The 17,531-nt window shown below is 39.3% G+C and overlaps 1 protein-coding gene and 1 long non-coding RNA gene across 5 annotated transcripts in view; one reads left to right on the top strand and one right to left on the bottom strand.

Annotated features, from left to right (window-relative positions):
• Nucleotides 1-17,531, top strand: part of LOC123362766 — a 70,352-nt gene that overhangs the window by 36,550 nt on the left and 16,271 nt on the right. The window lies entirely within an intron of this gene.
• On the bottom strand, nt 1,025-17,225 carry AGR3 (anterior gradient 3, protein disulphide isomerase family member). The gene is made up of 8 exons (XM_045003251.1): nt 17,092-17,225; nt 13,607-13,752; nt 9,946-10,009; nt 8,503-8,555; nt 7,751-7,827; nt 7,535-7,598; nt 1,967-2,050; nt 1,025-1,074 (listed from the first exon to the last, which is right to left on the bottom strand). The coding sequence occupies exons 2-8, from the start codon at nt 13,710-13,712 to the stop codon at nt 1,025-1,027; spliced, it is 498 nt and encodes a 165-aa protein (XP_044859186.1). The 5' UTR covers nt 13,713-13,752; nt 17,092-17,225.

Below are 17,531 nucleotides of genomic sequence, written 5' to 3'. Positions count from 1 at the left end.
TAACTTAATTACTTCTTAACAAATGAGTCTATAGCAGTGTTCAAAAGAGAACTAGATAAGTTCATGGAGGATAGGTCCATCAATGGCTGTTAGCCATTGGGCAGGGATGGTGTCCTTAGCCTCTGTATGCCAGAAGCTGGGAATGGGTGACAGGGGATGCATCACTTGATGATTATCATTCCCTTTGGGGCACCTGGCATTGCCCACTGTTGGAAGACAGGATACTGGGCTAGATGGATCTTTGATCTGACCCATTTTGGCTGTTCCCATGTCTGGGTGTTATGGCCCTGAAGTTTATGTTGAAGCTAAGAATTCCTTCTTTCTAATCCATTGCATTAGTATATTTTCCTCAAAGTCAAAGGCCTTTTATTTAGGTTTTGCTGAATTTTATCTGACAGAGCCCATACTGGTCACTTAGTTTCATTAGCTGTATATTCAGCATCAAAGTATATCTTCTCCTTTGAACAATCACATAGTCGTACAGAAGAATGCTGGACACAAAGACGAGCCACTCCTACACTGCCAACTGAGCTTCTCTTGAAAAGTTACAATGAACATATTATCCTTTTCTGCTTCAACCTCTCTAGGAAATGTCTTCTGATCAGATCCTCTCAGCAAAGGTTAACAACTGGCGCAGGCTACCAAGCAGTCATCAGATGGGATGGGTTACAACTTCTGGTCAAGCTTTACTGGACCAGATTTGAATCAGTGACCTAGAATTCAAAGGTTTTTTTGCATCGTTTTACCATCCCCCGTGAATTTATCTGTCCAGCTAAGGTTTTACATGTTTTAAACATTCAGTTCACTTTCAAAAGTGTTATATATATATATATATATACACACACACACACACATACACCTGGGAATATATTTTTTTTCATATGAAATTCTGTGTACCACAATTGATTGCTATAAGGTTTAAATGCTAATACCGACAAATCAGCTAATGAGTATATTTCAAATGTGGAAGGGTTCCTTGTACCATTTCACCTCGTAGAGGTTATGGTGATTTCACTGCCACAAGTTACAGTTCAGTCTGAATGAGGCGTAATGCTTTCTTCATGTTCTCTATCACTGGAAGAAGAATAAACCGCAAATTAAAAAAATATTTGAAGTACACTTCTATCTGAAAATAAAATCTCAATTTATCAAGATGTTTTGCTTGTGAATTAATTGATGTATATTGGGGCACAAAATATACTGTAGATCTTTTATTGTGGGATTTTTGGCACCGTTTACTGAAACTGAGGGTGTAGAGTTTCATTGTTCATCACTACTAAGAACTTGACAAGCTCCATTTCATCACTTTTCACTTCCTTTCATTTTTTCATATTTTAAAACTGATCCTCAACAGTAAATCTTATAATCATACTTTAAGTGCTAACATACAAATCAATGGTCTTCAGTACATCTAATATTCTATTTGGAGTAAGGAAAAATGCTATACATTCTTATAGATGCTGTGATATGAAAGGGACAAGGTTAATTTGAAAAATTACTTTTCTGTCTGACAATGAGTAATCCTAGGTTGTACCTAAGTAACTCTAAATTTAAAAAGTTGGGAGAAAAATATTTTCTCAATTTTTTCCCTAGGCTGTTTACTTTGTGCATTTGACAACCCTTTTGTGGATAGTAATTTTCACTGTTCCGGTTACACCCTGGTCCTGTAAACTTTTGAACACATGCGTAAATTGACTCTCATTGAGTAGTCCTACTAATTTCAGTGGGAGTATTTGTGTACTTAAGGGCTTTGCTGGATCTGGACCAGAGTGTTCGACCCCTTGCAGGATCAAGCTCCTAATCATATTTGTATAGACTCTTTTAAAGAATTTCCATAGGTATCTTTAGGGTGCTGAGCAGGAAGGACAATGAAATGCTGTCTGATCCTCAAGCACAGATCAATGGGTAGGGTATGTCTCACTGGTCACAGTGTGAAATGCAAAGCATTCACAATGTGGATACTTACAGAATGGTATGTCTTGTGGTTCGTAAGTATAGAGTCGATTAGAATATCTTCCAGTGATATCAGCTCTTACTGTGAGAGAGGGGTCTGAAAAAGTAGAGACATTATACAATTATCCCATTGCTTTCTCAGTAACAGCATCTTCAATATCTACTGGTTGTGAATATGAGGCAGTCAACTTAAATATAGTTTTGGAGGATACTAATTTAGAGCAAATGGAATACTTACTTTCTTTTCCACCCAGAGTTCTTATTACACTGATATGTACTGAATGAGTGAGAGAGTTATTTTAAATATTATGTATTAATTGTTAAATAGGGATATATGTTATGTTCGCCAGTATGTATATTCTATTGCATGTTTAAAGGAAAATATCACAAAAAAGAGGTCAGTCTGATTGAATATATATTCAGTAGGGCTGTCAAGCAATTAAAAAAGTAATTGCGATTAATTGTGTGATTAAAAATTGTCATTAAAAATGCAATTAATCGCGTGTTGTTAATAGAATACCATTTATTTAAATGTGGATTTTTTTTACATTTTTAAATATAATGATTTCCATTTCAACATAGAATACAAACAAGTTTGTTTACATTTGCAGGAGCTAATGCTGCCAGCTTCTTGTTTACAATGTCACCTGAAAGTGAGAACAGGTGTTTGCTTGGCACTGTTGTAGCCAGTGTTGTAAGATATTTACATGCCAGATGTGCTAAAGATTCATATGTCCCTCCATACTTCAATCACCATTCCAGAGGACATTGGTCCATGCTGATGATGGGTTCTGCTCAGTAACAATCCAAAGCAGCACAGACCAACGCATGTTCATTTTCATCATCTGAGTCAGATGCCACTAGCAGAAGGTTAATTTTCTTTTTTGGTGGTTTGCATTCTGTAGTTTCCACATTGGAGTATTGCTCTTTTAAAACTTCTGAAAGCATGCTCCATAGCTCATCCCTCTCAGTTGTTGGAAGGCACTTCAGATTCTTAAACCTTGTGTCTAGTGCTGTAGCTATCCTTAGAAATCTCACATTGATACCTTCTTTGTGTTTTGTCAAAGTTGCAGTGAAAGTGTTCTTAAAATGAACACCACATGCTGGGTCATCATCCAAGACTGCTATAACATGAAATATATGGCAGAATGTGGGTAAAACAGAACAGGAGATATACAATTCTCCCCCAAGGAGTTCAGTCACAAATTTAATTAACACATTATTTTTGTAATGAGCATCATCATCATCATGGAAGCATGTCCTCTGGAATGGTGGCCAAAGCATGAAGGGGCATATGAATGCTTAGCATATCTGGCATGTAAATACCTTGCAATGCTGGCTACAAAAGTGCCATGCAAAAGCCTGTTCTCACTTTCAGGTGACATTGTAAATAAGAAGAGAGCAGCATTATCTGCCGTAAATGTAAACCAACTCATTTATCTTAGTGATTGGCTGAACAAGAAGTAGGACTGAGTGGACTTGTAGGCTCTAAAGTTTTACATTGTTTTGTTTTTGAGTGCACTTATGTAACAAAAAAAATCTACATTTGTAAGTTCAACTTTCATGATAAAGAGATTGCACTATAGTACTTGTTTTGAGGTGAATTGAAAAATACTATTTCTTATTTTTAGTAAATATAATAATAAATATAAAGTGAACACTGTACACTTTGTATTATGTGTTGTAAATCAGTATATTTGGAAATGTAGAAAAAAAATCCAAAATATTTAATTAATTTCAATTGGTATTCGATTGTTTAACAGTTTGATTAAAACTGTGATTAATCGCGATTAATTTTTTTGAGGTATTGGATGAGTTAACTGCGATTAATCAACAGCCTTAATATTCAGTATGTAAAACTATGCACATACTTTGGATAAGGCATTCATATAATTTATGTGGAGCTTTCAGAGCCAGAATCATGTATTACTGTGATTCTCAGACTTTTACTTTCCGAGGGCCGACTTTTATTATCCTCTCTTTGAGAAAGGAAGTGAGCCAAGCTTTCTGACTAAAATTCTCATAATTTGACTTGTATGGTCCGATCACCACAGTATCTGAGCGCCTCACAATCTTTAATGCATTCATCCTTCCCAGAAAAGAAGGAAAATTCTATTATCCTCATTTTACAATTGGGGAACTAAGCCATAAAAAGATCAAGTGTTTTGCCCAAGTCACTTAAGGAGTCTATGATGGTGGAGAGATTTGAACTCAGGTCTCCACAGGCAAAGTTAGGGCTATAGCCACTGCACCATTTTGAGACTTGAAAATGGTTCATTCTGAAGACCACCAAGAAGAACACCTTGGATTCCTGGTGACCTACAGATCAAGGGGTTAAGAGCCACATTGAGCTCATCCATCATTTTCAATTGGTATTGGTATTCTATTGTTTAACAGTTTGATTCTATATGATTTCTTTCTCTTTGTGACAATTTATTTTTAAAAAATGAAAATTCCACCTTTGCCATGAAGATTCAAAGCTGTGTGTTTGTAACTGTCAGTTTATATCCCCCTCATTGGCCCTTTCCTGAAGGAGGCAACTTGTTTGAAAATAATGACTATAGGGACCTGTCAACAATACTGTGATGTTGCACTCTATATGATTTTATGAAAGTATGCTGATGAGTGTGAATATAATGTAACTAAAATATAGTTCATGCAAAAGGTTTCTTGTAAGGTATCATTACAAAACTTCTAATCTACTGAATGTGTTCCTCCTATTTGTATGAATTCATCATTCTTGTATCTGAAACTAGAAATATGAAATATAACTCTGAGGGCCTATTGTAATTATGCAAAGTGTGGGCCATTAATGGTGGTTTGGAATCTTGATGGCTCCCATCAACCAGGACAATTGACTGTAAATGGCTCTGTTTTACTTGTAAGTCTTCCTGTATATGTGTGTGCTGGCAAGTGGGTAATGAAGTCTTACAGTGACATGTGATCATGTCTCCTGAACTGGAATCCATCCTTAACCTGGTGCTTTTCCATTGAGAAGGAGGGGTGGGAATGAAGAGAGGGGGAAAGGATTCCCGCCTTATGCAAAAGATATAAAGGGGTTGACCAGAACAAAAGGGGTGGCCATCATGAGAAATCTCTTAGCTACCACCTGAGCTGGAACAAGGGCTTTACCAGGGGAAAGGATTGTGCCCAGACTAGGAAGATGTCCAGTCTGTGATAGAAACTTATTGAAACATCTCTGAGGGTGAGATTTTATCTGTATTCAGATAAAAAACTTGCATGGTTTTTATTTTATTTTGCTTGGTAATTCACTTTGTTCTGTATCGGGGGTAGCCGTGTTAGTCTGTATCCACAAAAACTACAAGGAGTCTGGTGGCACCTTAAAGACTAACAGATTTATTTGGGCATAAGCTTTCATGGGTAAAAAACCTCACTTCTTCAGATGCGAAGAATTGAGGTTTTTTACCCATGAAAGCTTATGCCCAAATAAATCTGTTAGTCTTTAAGGTGCCACCAGACTCCTTGTTGTTTTTGTCACTTTGTTCTGTCTGCTATTGCTTGGAACCACTTAAATCCTACTTTCACTTTTTACTTATGAATTAACTCAGAGTATGTATTAATACCTGGCAGGGGCAAACAGCTGTGCATATCTCTCTATCAGTGTTATAGATGGCAAACAATTTGAGTTTACCCTGTATAAGCTTTATACAGGGAAAAACAGACTTATTTGGGGTTTGGACCCCATTGGGAGTTGAGTATCTGGGTGCTAGAGACAGGAGCACTTCTTAAGTTGCTTTCAGTTAAGTCTGCAGCTTTGGGGCACGTGGTTCAGACCCTGGGTCTGTGTTGGAGCAGACGGGCATGTCTGGCTCAGCAAGACAGGGTGCTGGAGTCCCGAGCTAGCAGGGAAAGCAGGGGCAGAATTAGTCTTGGCACATCAGCTGGCAGCCCCAAGGGAGTTTCTGTGATCCAACCCATTACACCTTCATCCCCCATCTCTCATCCCCTGCATAGGGCTTATGGCAGCTGTAAGGGCTGGCATTTAGAAAGAGAGGGACCAGGATCGACAGGGGTGGTGGTGGTGTCAAACACTCACTAGCATAATTTCCCCATTTACAACCTCTTCCACTTGAGCAGCCCTGGGATTGCATTGCAGCTTCAGAGCACCTCTGCCCCCATGTGGCATTGGATTCAATTCTTTTTGGGATCAGCTGGCCTGGTGCAAAGCTGGGTTATATTGCAGGCTGACATATCCCTTTTTTACCAGCCTAGTGACGAGCACATTAAAAATACACACTGCACCACTGTGAGACTCTTTGCAGGGACATACTATTGCAATGCTGTATGAGCAATTTATTAGACATTCATGGAGATTTCTTCCCAATTAGGCAACTCAGTAAACTCCTCCTCTTACCAAACTTGCCAATAGCTGTGGCTCTGCTTGGTTTTGGAGGGTCAGGGAAATATGTACATAGCATTGATTTCTTTTGTGGACAGATCTGTGGAGAGCTGCCTGGTGGACTGATTTTAAATCCAAGTTGTTTGTTTAAATCACTTCTCTCTCTCTCTTCTCTCCCCCCACCCCCCATAGCTTGTGGATACCTTCCCCTTCTGCACCATCTGCCAGTGCTGCACTTTTCATTTATTATTCCCTTTCCAGGATGTGGAATCATTGGCCCCTGCTGTCTCCCTTACCCCAGGGGCCGAAGGAGTCTACACTAAGTGGCAATGTTTTGAAAATGTCACACCATGTTCAAGCTCAACCCAGGAGTGGGAAGAGCCTATGGTAATGGAATTCTAAGATTGAAGGGGGGGACTCAAAGCCAAGCTACTTTCACATACACTTCATCCCCAACTCTCACCTATCCCTTACTCCTCTAGTGTGCTGGATGAGATGACCCTTGCTCTTTCTGTGTGCGTGTGCGCATCTGTCTGTCCGTGCTATCCCCTGCTGGAGGGGATATTTAGATTCTTCCCTTCTCTAAACTGTTAAGTATTCAGATATATAAAAAGCTGTTATAAAGAGGAGGACGATCAGTGCACATGGAGAAAAACTGAAGGTAGGACAAGAAGTAATGGGCTTAGTCTACAGCAAGGGAGATTTAGATATTAAGGAAAATGTTCTAACTATAAGGGCAGTTAAGCTCTGGAATAGGCTTCCAATAGGAGTCCCCATCATTGGAGGTTTTAAAGACAAACACCTGTCAGGGATGATCTAGGCATATTTAATGCTGTCTCAGTGCAGGTGAGTGGACTAGGTGATTTAGAACATCCAAGTTGGAAGGGACCTCAGGAGGTCATCTAGTCCAAGCCCCTGTTCAAAGCAGGATTAACCCCCAAATTGCTCCCTTAAGGACTGAACTCATAACCCTAGGTTTAGGGGGCTAATGCTCAAACCACTGAACTATCTGATTTCTCAAGATCCCTTCCAGCCCTACATTTCTATGGTTTTGTTTGATGCCTTGAAGGGGGAAAGGGTTTGTTCTATACCATGCTAACTCAAAAATTAATAAATTAAAATGTTAAATATCCTGTACATCATGAGGAAGAAAATTCCTATAACACATACGTACTATTGAAATGAGGTTTCATTTTTAAAGAAGATGTATATTGTGCATACCTATAAACATGATTCGAGGTACATATTGTCCATCAGGTGACAAGTTCTTATCTGTGGTTTCATGCTGACAGGAAAATTAAAAGCAAATTATTAAATATTCATTTGCACTTTGTGAAACTAGCGTATAGGAGCATATGAAGCCATGGTAGATAATACTAAAGTGACAACATATGCTGAAATGCATCCATTTAAAATGTGCAATATATATCTCCTTACCATGAGATTTAGCATGATGAAGTTATTTTGAGCCATTTCTTGTATTTCCTCATTTTCTGCAAAAACCTTCTTCAGTGCTAGAAAAGATGTGATGGTTTTAAAAGCTGTTCTCAATCACTGCTTCCAAAAATCTATTTTTCCTTCTATACTGTGGCAACATATGCATGAGACTTTCATGCTTTGCTTTGCTTTCTCCACATTTCTAATGAGACAGGTCACAGATCTGTCACCACATTTTGGTTTTGTCCTGTGTCGGGACAACCTTCAGCTATACAAATGGAAGCTTTCTCCTGTTATTTCTGAAGCCTTTCATTTCAATGGGTGTCAAGCAACAGCTTGACAAAAGTGTATTATTCTCGGTAAATTCTTCTTAGGTCAATTTCAGCAGTCATGCCCCAGTCTCCTTCTCTGGTTACCAGTTCAGGAGGAAAGAACAATATTAAATCTGTTCAGTGAGTCAGGAGTAAATTCATGCAGTATTAGACGGTTTAAATTTAAGATGCATCAGGCTTTTCAGAACAGCTTTGTAAGGTATTTTTTCATGTTCTCTGTTGTAAAAGGCTTGTGGTGGGGTTTGTGAGCAGCCTGTTTTCATTATTTACTTTTTGGAAATACTTTCTATTGAATATGCAGCACATCTGAGAAAGTGTTGCAGATAACTATAGTAAGGGGCCATATAACAACCTAGATATTGGCAGATATATGTTCTAAAAATCCTCAAATTAATTTAACGATCAGACAATTGAAATTACCTTGGCAGTATTGACAATCCTCCAGATGATGAATGACCATCAGTGGTTTGTTACTTTAATAACAACAACAACAAATACATAATTAGATCATCTGATGAGTATCCAAGAGACTCTAATTTTACAAACAGGCCTGGATATGCAGCTGCTGTTTTATCTTATGTTACACCTAACTAATAACTAGACTGAGGCATTGGGAAGAATGGAGCATATTTCTGATCTTAGAAACAATAGTGTCATGCAACTCATTCATAAAAAGGAACGCAACAGAATAGAGGCGCAAGATATATTGTAAACTAAGAAGTTCTCAGCTTGGAGACTGTAGAGGCTCATCTTTTTATTATTGCTTAATATATAGTTCCAGGAAGGCTTACAAAGAGAATCATCCTCTAGCCCAGTCTTGTGGACACTTACTACTGAGTAGAGCTAGTCAAAATTTCCTTGATCTGGTTTTCTACAAGGTTATAGATTTTTTTTTTTTTATGGAAAAATTTTTTTTGATTAAACTGCCCCTCCCTTGAAAATTATCTATGAAAAGTTTCATTGAAAAATTGGTGGGGGTGGGAGGGGGAATTTGAGCAGCTACGAAATTGGCTTAAATTTTTCCCCAAATGAAAAATGTTGATGAAATTTAAAAATTTAGATATTTTTCAACATTTTGGGAGGGGGGAAAGTAATTTAAATCCCAAATCTTGTGAGACAAATTTTTATTCTTTTTTTTTTACCAGTTCTTGTGCTCAGCACAGTGCTTATTACTATGTGTTTTGCCACTATGGCCAATAGCACTCGTAGGATTTTCTTCCTTGCTTTCACAAGATATGCATCAGATTAGTTGCCCCTTCTTTTAAATCTAAATTGGCCTGGGACTGTGCTCTCTTGCTGTAGAAAGAAGTGGGCTTGGAGGAGTAATCTGGAGGAGAGTGAGGTTATGAGGTGTACAGGAATCCTCAAGTGTACTTCCCACTAAATCTCAAAATGAACTCATTCTAGACGAGTTGTGAACAGTGAGGAACTGCCCATGTATTTAATACTATAAGCCAAAGGGGAAAGCATTGAGATAACAGTTAATGCAACAGATTGTTGCCTGAGGTTCTATTACTGGCTCATGCTGTTGTGGTAAAGCTGAGGAATTAATCAGAGATAAATACCATCATGAAAACAAGTCTGTTTACTTTCTGATAATAGACATTTTTCCTGTGGCAATTTTCTATTCCATAGCACACGCATAAATGCCAACATCTTGTCTAACAGTGCTTGATGCAGTAAGCCACAGTGCGATTACCAAAAAGATGTTGCTTTTATTGATAAAATTTACAGTTTTGTTTTGTTACAAGATACTTTCTAGATTAGCTAGAGTGGGATTTTTTGTTTTGCTTTTTCTTTACAGTATTTTGACTAGATAGTTCAGCTGACTTGACAACTTTATCTTTTCTAAATGTTCTTTACCTTTTTCTTGCTTGAAAAAGCCCTTCTTCGTAGGTTTGCACCCAAGTAATATCATCTCCCCAGCCTGTAATCACAATGGAGGGATTAACCAACAGAGTCTTGAAAATAATTTACGTTTTGGGCATTTAGCAATATCTTGCACAGAGATAGAATTTTTTTTTTAAATCCATGGAGCCTTCAAAACTCCATGTAGGTATTAAGTCTCTGAACTTTTGAGTATTACACTAATTTAACAGATAAGTAAACTTAGGCACAAAGGACCAGGGAACAGGTTTACAAAGGTATTCAAGTTTCTAAAAAGGCAGATAGGCACCAAGTTGGAATTTAAAAAAACACCTAGGCAAATTACTTGCCAAATGTAAGCACTTAGGCAAGCACCTAGTGGAATTTAGTCTTCATTGGTCCTCAGTGAATGTGACTGATCTGTATTTGATGCAGAACCTGAAGTCAGAAGACAAAAGTAGCATGAAAAAAGAGTTCCCAACCCTCATAGTTGTGGAGAAAAGTTTGAAAACGTGACCCCTAAAATTTCAAATACCAGAAGACAAAAGCATTCCAAAATCAGTATTTTAAAAAAGCTCATAATTTTTAATCTAAATCTCATAATTTTGGGGCCTGAATCATGATTGTTGAACATTCAGAGTTGGCAGCACTAAGTCTGTTCATGCAGTCTTTATCAAGAATTAATATTAAAAATATTTCCAGATGAATTACCAGCCTCTCCACTCATCCCCACCTAGTCATTTTCTGGTCTTGAGGAGGGTATTGTCCAATTGATTCATGTGCCTTATCAGATCCCCAATGTGTAGGTGGTTCTTGTTTAATAGGTTCAGACTCCTCAACAATGTTACTCCCTACTAAGGTTGTGGTGGGAGTACTATTGCTGCAAGGGTTGAATGCCAATTGATTTGGATTTGGAGCCAGCTCAAATCCTGCCTGATTCTTCTCTGCTGAGTATCTTGGTCAATCTCAACCATGTAGGATCTTGTCATAAAGCTCCACCTAGTGACAACAGCCAATATTCAATCTCTTTCCTTACCCAGTCTTGTCAGTATTTGATCTTCGACAAGATTTGGGCTGCATTCTAATGGGTTAAAGAGGAAAGCCTGAGATGTTCTAAATCTGGTATCTCTTGGCTTCCTATCATTTAAGGAGGACCATTTAGGTTAACGATGTATCTCACAGGTTGGTAATATTATTCTGATCTGTTTGACCAATAAGTAGCTGAGCTTGGCTTGATTCAGTGACTGAGGTAGGGGGTTGTTTTATAGCTAAGAAGAGCTAATATAAGGTCTCTTTATTGTAGTAGAGATTTCTTAGCAATCTGGACTGCTGGAAAGAGCAATATATTCCCTTATGAGTTCTGGGGCTGCAAGTTACATACTTAAACTTATACTGTATCTCAGAAGCTTGGAATTCAGAGCAAGGAAGCTGTGACACGCTGTCAGTGACTATTTCTTCCACATTTCCAAAATAAGGAATTGCAAATTGCTGCAAAATTCAAATGATTCTAACTTCCATTTTCAATCCTATCCTATGTGGAGTGACATATTAGGGCTTGGTGCTGGCATTTTTTTAAAGCCTTGCTGGTCAAGGACTGCAGAACTTCAGTATGATTGCAATAGGTTCAGACCTTCAGCTACAGAGAGTTCCCCTCTCTTTGCATGGAAGGATGTATGAGCCCTTGGGATACTTGGGATTAGATGGGAGTTATATGGTGCATGTGCCTTGTGCTAATTCTCTTTGTGTGGGATGAATTTTGCCAAGTGTGAGTTATGGGAAGGGCCGGCACCAGCGCAGCAAACAGGTGCTTGGGGTGGCCACCGGAAAGGGGCGGCACGCCTGGCTCTTCGGCAGCAATTTGGCGGGAAGGACCTGCTGCTGAAAAATGAAGTGGCGGTGGTAGAGCTGCCACTGAATTGCTGCCAATCGCGACTCCCCTCTTCCCCCCCCCCCCACTTGGGGCAGCAAAAACACTGGAGCTGCCCCTGGTTATGGGTAGTTGAGGACTATAGAGTACTTAAACATTACATGATAGGGAGAGGCAGGGGAGGTATCTGGAGATCATGCAAAGCAAGTAATCTTATCCAAATTCCACAAATGGAGATGGAGAAGTGGCAAGGACCTTGCAGAGCTCCTAAACTATTCCTGTACCCCGGGCCAGCTCCAGCATTTTTGCCGCCCCAAGCAGCCCCCCCACCCAAAAAAAAAAAAAAAGCTGTGGTCGAGAGGGACTGAGGGACCTGCTGCTGAATTGCTGCCAAAGAGCTGGATGTGCTGCCCCTTTCCGTTGGCTGCCCCAAGCACCTGCTTGCTGCGCTGGTGCCTGGAGCCGGCCCTGCCTGTACCCATATTCTTAAGGGAATTAACAGAGAGAAAATCATTGCATTTAAAGTTAAAGACTAGTTAACATTAAAAGTTGAAAATTTTGCATAACAAGGAACTTCTTAAGTGTGAAAATGAACAGCTAAAGGACAGGAGATAGATATGTGAGCATCCTCATTGGTCAGTCTCTAAATGTGCTTCTCTTCTGGAAAACAATTAAGCAAAAATAGTTGGGGGGGGGGCGGGAGAGGAGGAAGTCTGTGATTTCCATGTTAAATGTGTCAAGTTGGGTTATTTGTTTCTACTACATTGTTATTAGTTACAGGTTCTGCAGGCCAAATGAGGCTGTGATGTGCCACACAAAGCAGTGCAGGTTGAGTGAATTAACCTGATAGGCTGCAACTGAAGGAGACACAGAGCTTGAAAGGCTGATTGAAGGTTGAACCCAGCTGAGAAGGAATAGGCAGGGCTGGTATAAAGCCAGGAAGTTAGCAGCAGAAAGCTGCTGAAGGGGAAGTGGTCTAGAGTCATTCCCTGGGAGAAGGGAGTTTGGGCTGATAAGCCTAGAGAGTGGGGAGGCTAGAGCGTGAGAGCAAAGAAATAGGAAGGAGGCCAGGGAAACAGCAGCAGGCTCTGGGTGCAAGCAGGCCCTGGGTACTGGACATCGAGTGCCTGACATGGCATCTGGAGTAGTAGGTGTGCCCAGGTTCCCCTACCAGCCACTGGGATAATGGCATAAACTGTCCCAGGCAGTCTTTGGCTCCACTGTCCAGATGCCCTGGAATGGGAGGACTGTACAGTGACTTGGCTGGAGGGCTAAGTCACGAAGAAGGAATACCCTGAGTTCCAGCGAGAGACCACGGGGTGAGGAAAGGTATGCCAGACCAGAGTGGAGCTAATTCCCAGAGCAGCCAGGAGGAGGCGCCCTAGTGGTGAGTGGACTCCCTGAGAGAGGCCCTCAGTGCTACCTGTACAACTCCATTGCTTCCTTGGGTTTGCGCAGGCATAACTTATTGGAACTGTGTAAATGTATGTCATTGCACAAGAAGAAACAGAGCCCTACTCACTGTTAGCTCTGCTGGTTTTGCAGAGCTAAAAGGAAAAAAAATCAATAAGGGTGAGGGATGGGAAAGAAAAGTGGTATGAGTGAATGTGCACAAGGGGTAGATCTGTTGAATAATGAAGTGCTCTTTTCATATAGCTCTTTTCAGAGAAAATAAGCACACTTCAAAAAAATTTCATATGCTATCAAATGTCTTAAAGTAGAAGAGTATATTGAATTTAAGCATGTGGCTGCATTTTATATTAACAATTAAATAAAGTGAACATACTGCACCTCTTGACAGCGTCTGGGGAGCTCTTTTTTCCTTTTTGATTGCCATCGCGAGGTTGGAAGAAACTGCGATTAGCAGGAGTGACAAAGCCAATGCTGAATGCATCATTTATCTCTTTAAGAAATCCCCTTTCAAAGCAGCAGTGAAACTGGAAAATGAAGCAACCTTTTTAGTTGGGTGGGTTCATTGCAAGTTGCCATATGGAAGATGATTTTAATACCATTCTAATAATCTACACCACAAGGACCGTTTTGTTTGTTTCTGGAAATAGTGGACTTGCTTGATGACAAGGGGGTCTACCCTCGTTACCTAAGCATCCTGCAAATTTGTCAGAAATATATCTGGAGAACAATATAGAGTTACTACTACAGTTTTGAACAGTGAAAAATGAATCAGTTTCACTTTTATTTCTAGTCAATTTCACATTCCAGTTGTTATACACTAGTCTAATATTATAATTATTGGGTTGAAAACATGGCAGGACAATACTTCTGGGTTGTGTTTTCCTTTCCCCAAACTGTATTGTTGGAATTAATAATAATAAAAAACTAATGGCATTGGAACATTTCTATTGACAGTAGGTTTTGTGCTCCAACTCTAGTTGATGATATCCATTCTAAAAAAGTTAGCTGAAATTATAAAAAGCTTGTCTTCTGGTAGACTCCGGTGTAACAAGACACATTGGAGAAACATTAGGAAGGGATTTCCCAGAAAACAAATATTTTTGCAATTTAAAATTACAAAGTGAAAAACACATTTATAACTACATTTTTTAAAAATTGCTTTTAATAATGAAAGAACAGCAGTGCTTTCACTGAGAAAAGTATTTGAAAGTTTGAGTGTTGGTCTGACCTTTGTCCAAAATATCTGAATATCTTAACTCAGAAAACTTCATGGAAATTTCAGTATTCTAGGGGTACTTGTTTTTTGTTCATGGCAAAACTCGTATGAGAATAGCCACTCATGAAACTTCATGATTTCTACTTCTGGTTAGAAGTGAGAGAGGCAAAATCTGTACAAACAAAATTTATTTTTTTTTAAAAAGCAAACACTTTTGAACCTAGTTAGAATTTCGGTTTTACAAAAATGGTGCTTTCTCCCCCTCACCCCCCCGGTCTGGTCCAATCATTGCTGGGTATTGTATCTCCAAAGCCCCATGTGTTGTTTGAATGTCATTGGCAAAATATGCAGTGTTGGTGGAACTGCATGCTGAGGAAGAGAAAACTGAATCTCTGTATTGGCTCACTATCACTGTGATACTAATTTTAGTGGCAGTGCTTTATACATAATACAGTTTGTTGAGAATAATAATAAACTAAAATGTTCCTGTTCCTGCTATAAATAAATCAGAGGGCTAACTCCTCCCCACCCTGGTATTTATTTAAGTTAAACATCAATGTTGACACCAAATTAATGGATATAAACTGGTCATCAATAAGCTTAGGCTTGAAATTACACAAAGGTTTCTAACTATCAGAGGAGTGAAGTTTGGGAACCAGCCTTCCAAGGGGAGCAGTGGGAGAGAAAAACCTAACTGGCTTTAAGACTGAGCTTGATACGTTTATGGAGGGGATGGTATGATGAGACTGCTTACAATGGCATGTAATCGATCTGCGACTGCTAGTACAAATATCTCCAAAGGCTGGGGATGGAACACAAGATGGGGAGGGCTCTGATTTACAACAGAGAATTCTTTACTATACCTCTTGCTCCTCGGTCTTGGGCACATGCTCAGTGTCTAACTGATCACCATATTTGTGGATGGGAAGGAATTTTCCCCTGGGTCAGGTTGGCAGAAACCCTGGAGGATTTTTGCCTTTCTCTACAGGATGGGGCATGGGTCACTTGCAGGTTTAAACAAGTGTAAATGGTGAATTCTCTGTAACTTGAAGTCTTTAAATCATGATTTGAGGACTTCAGTTTTACAGGAATGGGTGGGCAAGATTCTGTGGCCTGCAATGTGTAGGAGGTCAGAGTAGATGACAGTCCCTTCTGACCTTAAAGTTTATGAGAGAGGCCTCTGACTAAAAATTAAAAAAAAAACCAAACCAAGCCAGAATTAAGCCTGTTGTAATGGAGAATACCTTAAATTTGAACTCAGTAGCTACATTCATTGTGGAATTTCACCAGGACCAACTAAGACTGAATCCTATCAGTGTAATAGTCACACCATCAACTCAGGATGGTCAGTCATGAAAAGTTTTGTGGGCTTTTACACTGCCTATATGCAAGCCCTCCAATGCCACAAGTATCACTGCTACTATCTCCAGTTCTGGCAGGTGCATTCCAGCACTGGTTCTCCTACACCTCTCAGTCTCAACACAAAAAAGCAGATTCTCTTCAAAGGGGCCACAATAGAATTTGCTGCTAACAACAACAACAAAATCCTTGCAAGTGTTATCCTCTTCTAAGGATTCCAGAACTATTAAGAGACTCCTCTAGGTTTCTAAAACAATCAGTAATGTCACCGTAATATTTTCCCTCCCAACACTGGTCTATAGCGGTTCACTTTGTTTCTTCTGGGGCTTTAAGAATCCTACAAGTTTTTCTTTGTTTTACATACCCCACCCTCAGTGTTGTGTGTAGCAGATTCCCTCCCTCCATTCAGGAATGGATGAGAACCCCTTTGGAGCTCTTTAGCTTGCTGAAGGGCTTGAAGTTCAGTGCTGAGAAATGGGAGGTCTCCCACTGCTCCACAAAGAGGGACTAAGACTACTGCTTTAACCCTGGGACTGAAAAATTATTGGGAACAGAAAATCAATCTCAAATTCTCTTCGGGGCTGTGCAGATCACTACCCATGGCCATTAAAATGATAGGTCTGTAATCTACAGCATAAACTCAACAAAAATATTCCTTGTAGCCATTGCATGTGGGGGGTTAATAATCCTTAGCATTAGATAGGTTTTAGTATTAATCTTTGATTGGTCTGTCACTTATATTTTGTTTTATATTTTCATAGTGCCGTGAAAACATTAATAGTTATGGCTTGGTGAAACAGTCTCAGATTTCTGATGATAGAACAGCTATGAAATGTGCAGATCAGTAATTTCCTTCAAGATAAATAAGATGCTTCTTATAGTCAAGAAATCTCAGGAAATAAACAGTTTTTTTTAGCTCAGGGCCAACAGAAATATTTTTCTCACACTTAAATAACTTTTTTTTCAGAAAATCATCATAAAGCCCAGGATGGCTTCTATGAAAGATAATTGCCACCATTGTTGATGGATGAAGCTTAAAAATCCATTTTTGATATTATGAGATCCACTGCCAGTGTGCTGGTTTAAATGGTGAATTCGTTATAGGACACACCCTTGAAATCAGTCCCACTTCTGTTACATATTCCCTTTAGAAGAATTTTTTTGCCAGTTAACCTTTTTTATTCTTCTTCCCCATCAGCACGCAGATTATAGGTAGATTATATACATTAGAGATAACATAGATTTACTACTAATAAATGCATATAAATGCTGAAAACTGTTTGCTCACCTTAGCTGATCAGTTCTGCTGTTAAAAGTTCCTCTTTCTGGAAGTGGCTAATTTAAAAATTGGTGTGATTTATACACAGAAGAATATCTGACCTGCACAGTTCTATGAGCATAGCAACAAGAGTGTATTCACCTGCAAAAACAACAGGAACCAGTTAGTCAGAAACCAAGATTTTTTTTTTCTTCCCACACCCCTTTTACCCTCCCCTTTAACTTTTTACTCTTGTGAATTCTCATGCCTGTACACGAAATACTCCGATTTCTCTCCATCTTGGCTTGTATCAGGTGTCATCATATTGGGACGCAAAATAAATAGTGACTTGTGTGTGTCTGTGACTTTTCCGCCCCAAATAGTTTGGGTCTGGCCTCAGTCCAGTGAAAAAAGAAACCATCAGTGAAAGATGAAACTGTATGTGCTATTGTTCCCAATGAATGGCTGGG

Source organism: Mauremys mutica, chromosome 2 (genome assembly GCF_020497125.1).
Source record: "Mauremys mutica isolate MM-2020 ecotype Southern chromosome 2, ASM2049712v1, whole genome shotgun sequence".
In the NCBI taxonomy this organism is placed as follows: Eukaryota; Metazoa; Chordata; order Testudines; family Geoemydidae; genus Mauremys; species Mauremys mutica.
This window is presented reverse-complemented; position numbering and strand designations above follow the sequence as displayed.